This window comes from Kogia breviceps, chromosome 18, assembly GCF_026419965.1.
Source record: "Kogia breviceps isolate mKogBre1 chromosome 18, mKogBre1 haplotype 1, whole genome shotgun sequence".
Taxonomy (NCBI): Eukaryota; Metazoa; Chordata; class Mammalia; order Artiodactyla; family Physeteridae; genus Kogia; species Kogia breviceps.
Genome location: NC_081327.1, coordinates 13,358,208 through 13,376,060, shown reverse-complemented (window position 1 = coordinate 13,376,060; position 17,853 = coordinate 13,358,208). Strand labels below are relative to the sequence as shown.

Genomic DNA, 17,853 nt, shown 5'->3' with positions numbered 1-17,853 from the left:
TGAGAATTAATAAAGTAAATGCAATGTCCCAATTGAAATAAATAACATGCACAAGCACCCTGTACAATAGGTATCTTACATATCATGCATTCTCAACAAATGCAAGTTTCTCTTTCTTCTTCTCTATTTAAGAAGGAAAAAATTTGGTATAATTTTCTGTAAAACCTTATACAATCTCTATCTTATAAGATTTGCATAAAATTAAAGAATTTATTGAAACCTCAGGTTCATCATTATATCAGAATATTACATCATAAGCATCTTCCTTATTACCAATAATTTAGTAAATATTTTAAATAGACTGTAGAATAGCTCCATATAATGAATATATCTGACTTAATAAGTGTGCATCATTGAACACTTTAGGCTACATAAAAACCTTGTAAGCATTTTTTACTTTTGGGAGTTTATAATTCTCAATGGCATCATCATGTAAATAAATGATCTTTCTTGTTACTATTTATCACTTTAAAACTTACCTTTTCTTTATTCTAAGCAACAGAAAGGTAGAAAAGATCATCTAAACTTACACATTCAAGATTAGCACAAAATGTTGAATCTCAAAATGATCCATGTTACTGGTATTCATCAATCACGGATTCCCAGGGAAGATCCCTGATCTCTCTGTATTCAATCCCTAAAATGTTCCTTATCTTAAAAGCTCACAAAGCACGAGTTTTGCCAGGTATGGACACTAAGCCCAGTCAAGACCAAATCCTATCTTGTCTAACCAGGAAATGTAGGTCTAAAGAGAAGGTCAAAGTTTTCTCATGCGTGGTATGTACAAATCTTTAAAAATCTGGGACTCTGCTTTTGTTATATCAGTGTTCCCAGTCAAAGATGCTCATTGGACTATTGCATAAGTATGTGAATATAGGTTAGATTAGAAAGACATACTTAGGGAAGCCACTGTCACTTATAAGAATGGAAAAAACTGGAAAGCACACTCATGAATGGGGTGACTTAGGAAGGAACTTTTAGGAATAAGGAATGCAAACATGCATGTATTCTGTAAAAAAGTGATTATTTAAAGAGGGCACAAGGAAACACTGATTTACCTGAGCCATGGTTTTTACAGCTGCAAGAAATGATCAATTATCTTCTGGGTTCCTATCTTAGAGAAGCACAGAGTCTGGAAAAGGCAGTACTGGGGAGGAGAAACAGAACCATTAGACCATGCTTTTTGCAAAGCTCCAAATGGGTAAGTTAGAATTATCTTTTTTTGTTTTTTTTTTTGGGGGGGGGTACGCGGGCCTCCCACCACTGTGGCCTCTCCTGCTGCGGAGCACAGGCTCCGGACGCTCAGGCTCAGCAGCCATGGCCCATGGGCCCAGCCGCTCCGCGGCACGTGGGGTCCTCCCGGACCGGGGCACGAACCCGCACCCCCTGCATCGGCAGGCGGACTCCCAACCAGTGCGCCACCAGGGAAGCCCTAGAATTATCTTTGTTGTTCTCCTCTTCCTGTCTCTTTCACCCATCCCCAAAATATACACTAAGCAGGGGAGATACAGGTGGTGATTCTTACCCTGGTCAAACTCAATGCTCTCTATATATACAAAGAGGAAACATTTACAATTTCTTTACTGTTTCTGAAATGAAACTTATAGGTAATAAAACACACTTATATACATTATACCAAAAACAGAGATAATGACCAACTGTTAAATTTTAATATGTTAATGACCATACACAACTACATAGAAGGCTCAAATAGTTAAACACTTAGGCTTACAACTACTTAAAATGAACACATTTAGATTTATAAGATTACAATATTCAACTTAATATGGCTGACATATTTTATTTAGAGTTGACATTTTAAAATAAAGGCCATATATGTATGTATGTATGTGTGTGTGTATGTGTGTGTACAATCAATGAAATGCATTACCGACAAATGAAGACTTCTACAAGTATGTGATACTAGCAAATCATATCACAAGCAGTGTTGCCATCAGTGCTGTAACTTTTTTAAATGGTTTAAAAAAACTCAGTAAATTTCTGAATAAAACAAAGTACAGTCTTTTCTCAGTCAAACTATGGTAGCATTCCTGGAAGATTTAGCTAACAGTAAAACCATGCAATAATAGTAAAATAGATAAGTGCAGCAATTCACAAAAATCAGGCAAAAAATGCTTTACGTGAGAGGTGCCGTGCCAGACCCAGATAATTATAAACACATTTCCCCCCCAGCTATGGTCCTCATTTTGCAGGTCACCGACAATTTCTTTGTTGTGCACTTCAGGACATCTAGAAGTTGGCAAACTACTGTCCACCGATTATTTTTAAAAATAAAGCTTTATTGGAACACATCTATATTCATTCACTTATATACTGTCTTTGGCTACTTTCACACTATAATGGCAGGGTTGAACTGCTGCAAGAGAGACCGTACGGCCCATAAAGCCTAAAATATGTACTGTCTAGCCCTTTACAGAAAAGCTTTCTAAGCTGTGATCTAGATCCATGGTTTGCTTCAGTCCTTCAAAACCCAGAAGCCTTCACCCTCAACCCAGTTATTTAAACATTCAAAAGAACCCAGCTATATTTCGAAAACATCCCTAGGGACAGTCACTGCCCCTACAGAGAATCACTGATATAGGTGATCAATAAATATTTAATTAGAAATTCCACTTCTTCCAGCTACAATAGATAACTGTGCCCATCGTAACAATAAAAAAGAATTCAGATAAGACGTAAATTCAGAATTTTTAAAAAACTCATCACAGAGCTGAAGACACAAATAAATTTAAATGAACTAAACTCCAAAAAGTGCCAAGTTCTTCATAAAAGACATGTATATGGATGCTCCCATCCCTGGCTGGGCTTAAACTAAATTTTACTTACCTTAAAGGTAAACAGTCCAACCATTCCAATAAAAAGACAATGTCAAGGCAAGATAAAAAAGCAAATTCCAACTGTATGACCTTTACAAGAAATGCACTTTAAATATAAACAGATGGGTTTAAAGTTAAATGGAGAAAGAAACTAATACAACATTGTAAAGCAACTATACGCCAATAAAGATTTTTTTTAAGTTAAATGCAGAAATATATACCATGCAAACGCTAAGCATAAGAAAGCTTGTGTACCTGTATTAATATAAGGCAAAATAGACAAAGAGTAACACTGGCAATAAATGATAAATTCATCAAGAAAACACAGCAATCCTAAATGTGTAAAGACATAACAAAAGAGCATCAAAATATATATAGTAAAACTTGAAAGAACTAAAGGAAGTAAGAGACAAATCCACAATCAGATTTGGAAATTTTAACATCTTTCTCTCAGTAATTGATACAAGTAGATTCTTAAAAATCAGTAACAAATGAAACTGAGTTATTTGTAATGAGGTGGATAGACCTGGAGTCTGTCCTACAGAGTGAAGTAAGTCAGAAGGAGAAAAACAAATACCGTATGCTAACACATATATATGGAATCTAAGAAAAAAAAATGTCATGAAGAGATTAGTGGTAGGACAGGAATAAAACACAGACCTACTAGAGCATGGACTTGAGGATATGGGGAGGGGGAAGGGTAAGCGGTGACGATGTGAGAGAGTGGCAGGGACATATACACACCACCAAATGTAAATTAGATAGCTAGTGGGAAGCTGCCGCATAGCACAGGGAGTTCACATCTGTGCTTTGTGACCACCTAGAGGGGTGGGATAAGGAGGGTGGGAGGGAGGGTGATGCAAGAGGGAAGAGATATGGGAACATATGTATATGTATAACTGATTCACTTTGTTGTAAAGGAGAAACTAACACACTATTGTAAAACAGTTATACTCAAATAAAGATGTTAAAAAAAATCAGTAACAATATAGAGGATTTATACAACACTATCAAGTACCATGATATAACTGATACCATACCCAACTGTCAAGAATACCACACTCAACTGTCAAGAGCTGAGCTGTGCTAGAGACAGCTGAGCTGCTGGTTGTCAGAAAAGCTGACGAAGACAACAGCCAAAATGACAGTACCAGTCAAGCCTTTAATGTTTAATCACTTACTAATCAGCTAGTATAAGCAAGAGGCTAACCCAGAGACAATGCTGACTCCCCCCACTGTTCCATTTTCCCCCATGGAACAGCACCTAGAGAAGGTCTAATGGATAAACACAGATTTATGGAATCATCTCACTGCCAAGGGAGTACCAAACAAAAGACCCCTCCCACTTCATGGAGAGGGAGATGGGGGAAGGGCTAGGAGTAGAAGAGTATTGAGTACTGAGTCACAGTGGAGAAAAAGTATCTTCAAGGTTTGCCTCCCTATACATGATAAGGAAGTTGGTGCCTGATAAAGAGGTATGGTAATGGAGGCACTTGGGGTAGGAAGGCAGATGTGCATAAGAGCATGGCTGGCTGGGAGGCCTGAGGCCTGAGTCCTTGGACTGCAACTCCTTAGGATAGTGCAATGCATGGCTAGGCACTAAGTCAGGTGTGGGAAAGAAACAAAGTATCAAAAATATTTTAAATTTGAATCATTCAGAGTATATTTTCTGGTCTTTGTCCACACACTATTAAATTAGAAATAACAATAAAAGTTCTAGTAGTACCTCCAAATATTTGCAAATTAAGCACATTTCTAAATAACTCATAAGAAGAAATCACAAAAGACATTAAAAAATATGCTGAACTGAATGACAATGAAAACACAACTTACCAAATTTTGTGGGCTGCAGCAAAAACAGTATTTAAAGGAAAATTTATAGCTTTAAATGCTAGGAAAAAAGGAATGTGCACCATCAGTTCCCACTTAAGGAGCTGGCAAAAGAAAAACAAATGAAGCCCAAAGTAAGAGGAAAATAAATAATAGAAATAAACACAAAATCCACAATGGATCCAAAATGGATTTTAACAGAGAATCAACAAAGCAAAAAACTTGTTCTTTCAAAAGATTAATGGAGTTGATAAGCTCCTAGCAAGTCTATGAAGAAAAAAAATTACCAATGTGGAGAAGAGAATACTGATCTTACAGGCATTAAAAGGATAATGCGACCCTATGCCAATAAATTTGACAGTATGAATGATATGGACAAATTCCTTAAAACACAAATTATCAAAAGTCACACAAGAAGAAACAGAAAATATAAACTGCCCCATAGATATTACAGAAATCAAACTTTTATTAAAACAAAATAAAACACCCTGTCTACAGAGAAGACCCAGATGGCTTCACCAGTAAGTTCTACCAACATTTAAGGCAGATATAATACTACTCCTTCACAAACTTTTTCAGAAAATAAGAAAAGGAGTAGACAATCTCTTTTATATTTTGAGGCAAAAAACCCATAATATTAAAACCTGACAAAAATATTGCAAGAAAAAAATTTTAGCTCAATATCTCTCATGAACACACACAAAAAATTATAAGGTGGTATCAGATAGAATCCATTTGACTTTGGAACTGTATGTTTTGTATAACTATAAGACAAAATTAAATCAAACTGGAAAAAAAATCCCTAAGAACCAAAAGCAAAGTGAAACAAACTTACCTGTTCATAATACTAGCAGGGTAAACACAGAAAGGAAGTGGTTATTTCAAGGAATTTTCAAATACGTACATCTGACATTAGATTCCTAGTGCAATACAGCCTACAGACCACATAACTAATAACAAATAACCAAATAGCTGTTTTACAGTAACTATACTATTATTAATATTAATAAATAATACATTTATTAAATATTGTTAACAAAAGTTTTATTAAATAAAATAATAAATTATTAATATTGGCATTGTTATTCTATTTTATTTTATTTTGTGTGTGTGTGTGTGTGGTATGCGGTCCTCTCACTGTTGTGGCCTCTCCCATTGAGGAGCACGGGCTCCAGATGCACAGACTCAGTGGGCCATGGCTCACGGGCCCAGCCGCTCCGCGGCATGTGGGATCCTCCCAGACTGGGGCACGAAGCCATGTGCCCTGCATCAGCAGGTGGATTCTCAACCACCGCGCCACCAGGGAAGCCCCGGCATTGTTATTCTAAAACAGACAATTCTGAAATGATTACACACACATACATCAATGAGAATAAAGCAAGTATGTAATTATCTTAATGTTATTAAGAATAAAGATTTTCAGAGTACAAAAAGAAATACAAAGGTAAAAATTAAGAAAAACTCTATAACCTTTAAATTCAATTGGAAATATCATTATAAACTCAGAATGTATTTTTCTCCTTCTAAAAAATACATATTTAACCAACTCTGTAAAGACCTACAAGCAATAACAACCAGAAGCAATGAGAACTCCTACTATCCTAATTGTGGCTTCTTAAAACCACTTCTCACTAAAAGGAACCAGGGCTCCATGTTTAACACAGGAAAATGGACAAGATGGGCCTAGAACATCTTGTCACACAAGAAAGTTTGGAATCTACCACAAACTCCAACAGTAATCAAAAGGAATTCAAAAGGAGCCAAATCAGAGGTAGTAAAGAGGATCCCACTGGCAACAGATGGACAGTTTGAGTATTAATAAGAATAACTGCTATAGACTGAAACATACCAAATATATTTGAATCTACAAGTTCATAATGATAATTTAAAATGAAAACACACGATAAACTTTGGAAGATGCTGAAAAATGAGAGTAAAATCAAGCTTTTATTCTACTTTTTTTGCATAAGGTATACTTCTGAGTAACCAAGACATTGACGAGAGGATGGCTCCCTTTACAGAAGTATCCCAGCTAATAAATGCAGAAGTGATAGAATTAAATAATATTTTGTGACTTCTGATAAAATAATGGATTCTAAATAAAGGTTATCAATGGCTGCTAACATCACATAATAGAAAACAACCAAATATTCACTACTTCATAGATGTATATATCACTATGTATGAAGGATTAGCATAAAACAAAAAAGCAAAACCACAAAAAACCTGAACCTGATCAAGCCTCTAGAAATGCCAGTTTACAAGAAATACAGGGTTAAAGGAACATGTTAAATAACACCACATATATGCAATCAACAAAATCCAGAATATGGGTAACTCTGTAAGAAAACTCTGTTTCTGGAACAAATAAAACTGAAAGAAAAGAGAAAAAGAAAGATTTAAGAAATATATCTTCTTATTACATTAAACGGACATTCTTTGGATCTTTTTTGGGGGACAGGTTTTTTTTTTTTTAATTTAAGTATAATTGCTTTACAGTGTTGTGTTAGTTTCTGCTGTACAATGAAGTGAATTAGCTGTATGTATACCTACATTCCCTCCCTCTTGGACCTCCCTCCCACCCACCCCACCCCCGCACTCCACCCATCTAGGTCATCACAAGCACCGAGCTCATTGTTTGGATCTTGATTCTAACAAACCATAAAAAAATATTTATGGGCAATAGGGAAAACATGAACACTAACTGGCTATTTTATGACATTAAGAGAGTACTGAGTTCTTTTTTTCTTTTTAATAGTAATGACATTGTGGTTTTGTTTTTAAAGTAAAAAGTCCTTATATTTTAGAAACACCCACTAAAATACTTGTGAATGAAATTATATATCTGGAATTTACTTCAAAATAATCCATGCTTTTTTGGGTTGGGGGAGAGAGGAGTAGAACCATAGATGAAACATGTTTAGCCTTAAACTGATATTTGTTGAAGCTGAGTGATGGGTAGAGTACACAGGGGTGCCTTACACTATACTTTTAGCTTTGCATATGTTTGAATTTTTCCATAATAAGAAGTAAAAAAGAAAGACTTGAAGGATAGATTCCAAATATGAACTACGATTCATTCCAAAGGAGGGTTTCTGAGTAATTTTTACTTTCTTCCTTGTTTGTTTCCTTTTGTATTTTCTAAATCATTCCAACAAACATGTACTACTTTGATGTCATAAAACCAGGAAATAATAGCTTCCTGAAATTTAAAACAAGGACATTTTATGGTTAAAAAGAGAAATTCTCAATAAATTCAGAGAAAAAAGAATATTTAACAGTATAAAGACAGACTCTAAGACTTTTTTTTGAAAATTTGGGTAATGGAGAAAAAAGTAAGAAAGGGGAAAAATGAGGAAATGGGCCAATTTTATTGTTACTCAAGGTTGTGATTTGGGTAGAATTTATGTCAAAAGCATTCAAATAAACTAAAAGTAGGCCACTTCTAGAAATTTGCTCCAAAGATAAACCATAGAAACAATATACAGTTATCAACAAAACACTGGGGAAAAAACTACCAATGCCCACCTGCAGGAGACTGGCTGAATAAAGCAGTATACCCACACAACATAAAATGAAGCTATTAAGAAGAATGAGGAGGATCTCTATAGGCTGCTTATGCAGTGATCTCTGGGATACATTAAATATGTGAGAGAAAAAAAAAAGGAAAGTGCAGAACAGTATACAAGGAATGCTCCTTTTTGATTAAGAATGAAGATGATAAAAAAATACATACATACACAAACACATACATATAAACATATATATATCATTTGAAAGAAAAATAGAAGAATAAATCAAAGAGAAGCACAGGTAGTTATCTACAGAGGGAAGAAAAACAAGGTGGAAGAGACAGGAATGGATGATAGACTTCTCTAAATTCACCTTGTTCTACAGTTTTGATTTTAGAAATATGTAAATATCTTATTTAATGTTAAAATTAAATCAAAGTGGTGGGAAAACAATTCCTAAAAGTAGAAAGCAAGGTGAAACAAATGAGCCTGTGTCTCTCAAGTTGATGACTTAACTATATGAAAGGTGTTATTATAGATGACTTTAAAAACACAGTAATTTGATTATAGATCCTTAGTGGATTATATCCCATTGAACTCCAAGAAGTCTTGGTTGTTTTCTATATTCATAAGATTCATAAAAATGTTGGTATCATTATTTTGAAACTCTTTCTCTCAATCCAAAAGGAAGCAGAAAATATGGAAAAAGAAATAAAGAAGAGATGGAACAAATAAAAATGGAAAGATGATGGATTTGACCCAAACTATACCAATAATCACACTAAGTATAAATGGTAAAAACACTCCAATTAAAAGACAGATATTGTTAAACTGGATAAAAACACAAGATCCAACTAAATGCTGCCTACAAAAAAATACTTTATCAGAACACAAATAGGTTAAAAGTAAAAGTATAGAAAAAGATATACCATGCTAACACTAATGAAAAGAGAGCTGAAGTGGCTATATTAAATATCAGATAAAGTAAATGTTCAGAGCAAAGAATATTACAAGACCATTTCATAATGATAAAGGAGTCAATTCAACATTAGGACATATAATCTGAAACATTTATGTACGTAATAACAGAGCTTCAAAATAAATGAAGCAGAAACTGATAGAAACTACTGTACAAAAAGAAAGAGGTAAATCCAACAAATTCAATACAGGTACAGAAGATTTAAACACTACCAATCCATCTGACCTAGCAGATATGTACAGAACATTCCACCCAACAGTGGCAGAATACAGTCTTTTCAAGTGCACACCAAACATGTACTAGGACAGACCACACATTCTGGGTCATAAAATAAATCTTAAGAAATTTAAAAGAATTCAAGTCATACGAAGTATATTCTCTGAATAAAATGGAATGAAAATAGAAATCAGTAGCAGAAACACCTCTGGAAGATCCTTAAAATGTTTGAAAACTAAATAACCTGTTACTAGATAACCCATAAGACAAAGAAGAAATAAAAAGGCAAATTAGGAGGGATTTTGAACTGAAGGCAGAATAACTGAGATTGGCAGTGATAACTTTTAAGCTGGGCATATGATAGTACAGAGGTACACTTCTGTGTACCTCTGAAAATTAACAAACATTTAAAAAGTTAAAAAAACAGAATGCTGCTATGTCAGAAATAACACAAAAGAGCTCTTCCTTTTTAAATTTATGGATCTCAAATCCATTCTTCCTCAATTTAACCACTACTGGGAAGCAACTATCACAATTAACTGCACATATTCCCTGCTCTCAATCTACAGAAAATTGCCTTGCCCGTCAATCATTTGAGAAGGCTTACCTAGGAAATTTCAAAAAGAAGCAAAGATTCGGGACTTCCCTGGTGGCAGAGTGGTTAAGAATCCGCCTGCCAATGCAGGGGACATGGGTTCGAGCCCTGGTCCGGGAAGATCCCACGTGCCGCAGAGCAACTAAGGCCGTGTGCCACAACTACTAAGCCTGCACTCTAGAGCCCGCGAGCCACAACTACTGAGCCCACGTGCCACAACTACTGAAGCCTGCACGCCTAGAGCCCGTGTTCCGCAACGAGAAACCTCTGCAATGAGAAGCCCGTACACCACAATGAAGAGTAGCCCCCACTCGCCGCAGCTAGAGAAAGCCCGCACACAGCAACGAAGACCCAACGCAGCCAAAAATAAATAAACAAACAAAAAAACCCCCGCAAAAACCCAAAGATTCCTATGTCCTGAAAAAACAAAGGCATTTCACGAAACAAAGAGAGAACATCTACGCACCTTGGAGCTTGCTTCTGATCGTATAACAGCCATTCTTTCTTCCTCTGGGCGCTATTCTCAGGGAAAGAAAAAAGAATCATGAGATACTGGGCCTTTCTTAGGGTATACTCTAAATTAGAACGCCACCAATCTACCCCTCATTTAACATAGAGGAAAGTCAAAAGGAAACTAGAACAGTTCTGCACTTTCTGCATTAGAAAGAAGGGCCAAGTTCACAGCCATCTTGGGCTAGAATTTGCTTCTGAATTCAAAGCTGTCTGCTGGAGACGGAGTCCTGAAGGGGAGTGCTACAGGTTCTCAAGTATATGGCTGACTCCTCTAGCACACTCTCTGGAAGTATTCCCACTCCTGGAATACCATTACATTTCCAAGTGACCTGTCTTGAAGGTGCTATCAGCTCTAAAATTCTCATCTCAAGTCCAGATCTGTGCCTTAGAAATAACTAATACTCTTCATTCAGGGGTTCAAATTTCTGACTTCTTCCTTCCTGTCACTTCTCTGCATCCAAAAACCGTTAACGCTATAAGGTGAGAGAGCACCAGCAAGCAGCAGGGAAGCTATATCTACAATCCCAGGGCAAACTAAGGATGGATATGAAAAATGAAGCACTACAGGCAATGTGTGAAATGGGGGGTGGGGGGTAGAGTGTGGTAATCACTGTGGTCAAAAGAGAAATAAGTCAAGTCCTCAGAGGAGGACAAAGCCACAAGGGATTCTTAACCCATAGGCTGACTCAGCCACAGAATGAACCCCAGAAATTACCAAAATGCAATTTTACCTCTGTACCGCACTAAACTCCCATAAGATCACAGATTATAAAATATACAAATGACTCACAAAGTCACACACAATCACATTTCCACAGTCACACAGCCAGAGTCACAATCACCAAGTTAATGCTACACTGTCTGACCACCTAGTCTTAAAACACAATCATACATAAGCGTACACACAATCACTCAAGCATATACAAGCACCCTGTTGGGGACACACACAGCCCAAAATAACCTTTCACAACAGCACTTTTACTCTGTTCACAGTCATGAAAACGGCAGTCATCCAATCAGATAGTCAGAAAAACACAACCAAGTACCAGGTCAAGGAAACAAGCAATCACAAACATCGTGTCACAGAAACAGTGTCGTAACACTTCGAAGTCACAGGCAAACCCTAGTAACACACATACAAAACCTCAAAGTAACACAAGCACTTCCAAACACCCTGTCACAACACCGTCGCACACCTCAGAGTCATAAGCACGCAGTTCACAGGCAATTACACTGTCACATAAGCACATTTCCAGTCAAGCAAGCACGCGGTCACAAACAAAGTCATAGCCGTACTATCACAGACTCAGAGCCAAAACAACTCACACTCACACAAACGCTTACACACAAAACCACAGCAGCACACAACCATTCGCCCATACAGTCACCAATACCAGGCTGGCTGTCGCGCGCGCGCGCGTACGCACACATACAACAAAACACCAGGAGACACGGCCACCCACGTAATTCCAGTGACGCTTCCTCAGAGCGTTTCCACCCTGGCATTCCGGACATATTCACCTCGACAGAGCGTGCAGTTCAGGGTCCAGGACCTGGTGCCAGGGATCCCAGCCCGGTTTCGGGTTCGCCCGCCCTGCGGGAGCCAGGCCAAACTCCTCCACAGACGCAGCCCTCTTCCCACGCGAGGTCCCCAAGTCGCGCGAACAAACGGAAATGAAGCCGCGTTCGCGACGCGGTGGCTCTGGGAAATGTAGTCCAACTCCGGGCAGGCTGTGGCTGGCCAGCGAGAACGTTAGGAGACCCAGCCCACAAACTCTCCTTTGGGTTCGAGGACCCGGCTGCTAGAACTAACTCGCCCCAGCTGCCGCGCCCCGGAGATTTCTGGGAGAGCCCGCCTGCGCTCAGTGCGCAGGCGTGGGGCGCGCTCGCCTGGGGCTTTTGGCCCTTGAAACCGCGGCGAGTGTTGAGTGGGCTCGGGGTCTTACACACGTCAGGAGAAAGTGGGACCCGCCGTTGGGACAGGTGCAGGGGACCAGCCTAAGCGTCAGACTGGCATGAGACCCTCTGTGTGCCTTGTCAGGCCCTTTGGTGCTTGTGAATATTTGTGAGACAACGCGAGATACTTTCGGGTGGACTGGTAGTCCCTCAGTGGCCGAGTGTATGGTTATTTCTGCCTGTGCGTGAGTCTACGTGCTGTCAGGTGTGAGGTTATTCGTACTTGAAGCTGCACGGTAATAGCATTTTATAACTGTGTGGGATTGTCTGACATATTAAGGGACCTCTACTTTTGTAATTTGTTTAGTGCCATAATTGAGTGTGGTTGTGTGACTGGTGATGATTTGTGTCAATATAAAGGTACTTCTCTTGTGCCTATATCTTCAGAATGTCTGTTAGGAGTTTGACTAGCAAAAGAGCATATATGTGACTGTGAGAAAACGATGGATGGTCAAATTATTTCTTCCTTGAACACTAATTTGATGATCTGGAAAAGGTTATTAATTTGGCAGATAATTTAGACATGATTTTTCTATTGGATCAAATAAATGTATTATAGGGAAGAATGTAAAATCAACATAGTTGGGTTTTGTTTGTTTTATTTTTTAAGAAAGATAATTTCAAAGGTAGCCCTAGGGTAACCGCTTTTTCCTCTGCCACAGCCCTTCAAAGTAGGCATTCTTTCTTTTCTACTATTAAGGGGACATTATTGGGTAAGTTTGAGAGGCCGTCCAAATAATAAAACAATAAAATAACTTTATGCATAAGAAGAGTGAATTTCATTAGAGTCCAGCATTAGTCAGATTTCCTGAATTCTAGGTCAAACCCTTGTCCCCATTTTCTTTTGAACATACCTTGGCTCACAGAGAGAAAAGAACTTAGGGCTGTAGGTCTGTTGGCAAGCCTGGACTTGTCTTCGCTTGCGTCAAGACCTCATGGCCTTTTTTAAAAAAATAATCACAAACTTGTGAATTTCCAGCACAAAGGAGATGGAGCTGTCATTTCACCACTCCTTCAGAGGGGAAAGCTAATAAAGCTTGTCTGATTTTCAGGACCATTTACCAAATACTTTGATCTCTTCCAAATAATGTGAATGGAGTAGCAAGTTTGGTGACCAAGATTGTTGAATGAATGAACCTGTGTGCTTGATCCAGTATAGCTATGTGAAATAAATATGGTCAAATTGCACTGACTTAGAGGGAGTCGAAGTGTTAAAGTGGAGCAAAAATTTTGTCTGAGTATACATGGGAGATGTAGATTGGTTTTTTGTTTTTTGTTTTTTTTTAAAGAGATGACACATTCTGGTTTCAAATTGGACAGCATGCATTGATCTCAAGCTACCTCTGTTTGATTTTGGGTTATCTCTTTTGGGTTTTGAGTAGTTGCGATGATTGCTTGCATGAGAAAGGAGGCTATTGTTTAAAGTAAAAAAACAGGAATTATTAACCTGAGATGAATAGGTTCCATGTGGATGGGCTTCTTATTGTATATTAAACTTGTGACATTTTGTATGTATAGATAAATGTGATTTTTCTTTTTCAGAGAAAGTATAGGCAGATTTATCAGATTGAAAGAGGTACTTTGACCAAAAAAGTGAAGACCTTTAAAAATATAGACTGCAGGAACTGAGGAGGACTTTTTTTTAGCATACCATGTAATATACTTAATATAAAAAATAGTATATATTTTTTGGAAGGATATGGCTCCTGTCAATGGTAACCTTTGAGGCTAGAAGAGAGGACTTACAATAAAGGGGAAGAAGTGACAAAGAGGACTTTAAGCATTACTGATAATCGATTTTTTCCTAACAAGGAAAACATATTACTCATGTATTTTAATTTTAATTTTAAAATTCAAAAGAAAATGGAGATGTTGAAGATTTTGGAGCAAGAAAGTGAGTCAAGAAACATAAACTCTGTGGAAGCAGACAAAATCCAGAAAAACATGCAGAAGACTGCAGAGAGGAAGGAAACTCAGGCAATAATTTTTCATAGGCCCCAGGTGCCTTGTTTATCAGCTGGCAGTTTCAGATTTATGTTATGGCCTATTTTAACCTTGTAGACCCTTAAGGATTAGTTACTGCTTCAACCCAGCAACTAGAGCCCTGTGGTAGTGGTTACCCATGAACAGCACTGGTGAGTATATTCTTTTTCCTGGCATTGGATCATTTTCTTTGAGACTCTTTACCAATGCTGGCCAATGATTTTGATCTTCTGCCAATAGATTGGGTTTATATCAGCACATATGACTCAGACATTTAATCAGTGATCTCAGGAAAGTTTTTAAGGTACTCTAGTATTTTTATAATTATTTTTCACTAAGTTTTTATTTAAAAAATTTTTAACCTATAGGAAAAGCAAGAGAATATTATAATGATGTACACTATATCCTTTACATACATTCACCAGTTTTTAACATTTTTCACCATTTTCTTAATCTCTGTCTACACCTATTTACATATTTTTGTTTGTTTTTTGCTCTGTTGATGAGTAAGTGCAACATTATGAGTATTCAATATCAAGAAAACACGTAAGAAATTTAACATTGATTCATAATATCTAATATATAATCTGTATTTCAATTGCCATAGTTGTTTCCCTGATATCCTATATGTGCATTTAAAAAAATTGATACAGGGCTTCCCTGGTGGCGCAGTGGTTGAGAGTCCGCCTGCCGATGCAGGGCATACGAGTTCGTGCCCCGGTCCGGGAAGATCCCACATGCCGCGGAGCGGCTGGGCCCGTGAGCCATGGCCGCTGAGCCTGTGCGTCCGGAGCCTGTGCTCCGCAACGGGAGAGGCCACAACAGTGAGAGGCCCGCGTACCACAAAAAACAAAAACAAACAAACAAAAAATTGATACAGGGACTTCCCTGGTGGCGCAGTGGCTAAGGATCTGCCTGCCAATGCAGTGGATGTGGGTTCGAGCCCTGGTCCAGGAAGATCCCACATGCCACAGAGCAGCTAAGCCCCTGTGCCACAGCTACTGAGCCTGCGCTCTAGAGCCCGTGAGCCACAACTACTGAGCCCACACACTGCAGCTACTGAAGCCCATGCACCTAGAGCCCGTGCTCTGCAACTAAAGAACCGACCACAGTGAGACGCCTACGCACCACAACAAAGAGTAGCCCTCGCTCGCCACAACTAGAGAAAGCCCGCGTGCGGCAACAAAGACCCAACATAGTTAAAAATAAAATAAATAAATTTATTTTAAAAATATGATACACAATCCAAATCAAGGTCACATTTTGCATTGGATGGGCCCTTTTTTAAAAAAACAATAAATATTTATATTTCACAGTTCTGGAGGCTGTGAACTCCAAGATCAAGGTACAGGCAGATTTGGTTCCTGGTGAGAGCCCTTCCTGGGTAACCATCTCACTGTTTTCTCACATGGTGGAGAGAGGTCATATCTTTTTAATGTAGAGCAGTATTCCCCTTACCTGTTTTGTGTTTCACAATGACATTTTAAAGAGTTGAAGAATCTAGAACGTTTGTCTTGTACAGTGCCTAACATTCTGGATTTGTTTGTTTTGTCATGATTAGGTTAAGTTTAAATATATTTGACAAGAATACTAGGGGTGGTGCTGTATACTTCCTATTGTATCACATCAAGAAGCACATAATTTAAGTTTGATTCATTATTGATAATACTAAAGTTGATCACTTTGATTCGAGTAGTGTGTGTACCTGATTTCTCCATAATAAAAGTTCCTTCTTTTCTTTGTAAGTAAAGAAGTAATCAGACAGGAATATTTTGAGACCATTTCACATATTACATTTTGCCTAATGTTTTTAGCATCCTTTAATGATCCTTGCCTAAATAAGTTATAAAATTAGGGCTTGCAGTGGTGATTTTTAATTTTATCATTCTCTTATATAAAAGTTTGCCTTTCCCCCCTTTTCTTCTCTATGTCTGGTTTTTCTCTTTTGAGTATCTCTGACTGATGGATTTTTTTGTCATTTGAAGTATTTTAGTGCAAGGAACAAAGTATTTTAGTCCATTTATTACCATCATTCTTTGTGTTGCTCAAATTGTCCAAATTTGGCCTCTCAAGCTGGCTTCTGTAATCCCCATTTGTCTTTGAGCAATTCCTTACTTTTTGACACAGGTATTCAAGACTTAAATTGTACATTCTCTGTCCCAGGCCTGGAGTTAGCCACTTTCTGAGGAGATTTTTTGAGATGATCTTTTCAAATATATATCCTTAACAAAGATATAGTTATTTGTGGTACACATGCAATGGAATGTTATGCATCCAATAAACTTGGATTTATAAAGATAATAAATTTTAAATTAACAAGAATGAATCTTAAATATTTAATTCAGTATTATACTGGTGATACCTACCCATGTTCATTATTAATGTGCTATATAATATATGTGAATGGCTGGATAGGTAGTCCTATTCTATTGTTTAGATTTACCACAATTTATTTAAATAATTCCCTATGATGAACATTATGTTGCCATTTTTTTCAACATAATAAATTATACTCCCATCAGCACTCTTTTGCATTCACTTATGGGCACCCGGTCAGATTGTTACTTCTGAGAAACCAATAAAAATGAAGAGTTAGGTTAAAGATGAGGATATTTATCAAGCATTATAATATAAAAGGTATTAGGTACTTAAGAAAGATACAAAGATGAAACGTTGTTTTTAGCCTAGCAAAGAAGATAAAAGCTGTACTGAAGTAATTCTAAGAGTATATAAAAGTCATTTCCAAGTTACAAATACATGTTCTGGAAGTTCAGAGGAGGGATATATTCTTCCCACAGGGACTACTGTTATCTCATGTACAAAATATAAAGGACTCAAAGAATCTCTTGATATTAATGGATTTTGTGAGGTCAGCTTTACTTGCAGTTTTTCTTTTGATGACCTTATTAAATCAAAACTGAAGATAGTTGAATAAGGCAACTTGATAGCTGTTTGGGATAGTTTGGTCCAATTGGGCTGGTTCAGAAGTAAAGTTAAATAGACTAGCACTATTTTAGGTACCTAAAGGTTTAAATAACTTCCAGTAATTATGTTTTAGGCAGGAATTGAACACACAACTGTATATTTTCAAAAACAAAAAACTCATTCAAATTTCAAGAACTCACAATAAACTCCAGTTAGAAAAAATATAGCAATAGTTTAAAAATTATGCAGTCTCTATTTCTTTTTTTGTTATTTGGAAACAGCTTCTATTTAACCAAGTATAAAAATGTTAGAAAAATATACATGTTCTTGAGCGTAATAAATGGTCATTATTGAAAATTTTAGAAATAAACTTAAGAAAAAGAAAAAAACGTAATCACTGATAATCTCATAGCCAAGAGATAACCACATTTTAGGTTTATCTTTCCAAATGCCATTTATATATTTTTATAGTCACAGAAAATAATGTCATATACTGTATACTGTTTA

At 37.2% G+C, this 17,853-nt stretch overlaps 1 protein-coding gene across 3 annotated transcripts in view; it reads right to left on the bottom strand.

The window, feature by feature from the left end:
• LOC131744941 (zinc finger protein 420) overlaps positions 1-12,326 on the bottom strand; it is a 39,493-nt gene extending 27,167 nt beyond the window's left edge. For all 3 annotated transcript variants that reach the window (XR_010837748.1, XM_067019032.1, XM_059045002.2), the window contains exons 1-3: positions 12,004-12,326; positions 10,436-10,486; positions 1,059-1,147 (exon numbers count right to left, since the gene is read on the bottom strand). Coding sequence is in view for 2 of the 3 variants with exons in the window: in XM_067019032.1 (XP_066875133.1) it covers positions 1,059-1,067 (9 nt within the window). In the remaining variant the exon portion in view is untranslated. The remainder of the gene's footprint in view (positions 1-1,058; positions 1,148-10,435; positions 10,487-12,003) is intronic.
• Between the last annotated feature and the right edge of the window lie 5,527 nt (positions 12,327-17,853).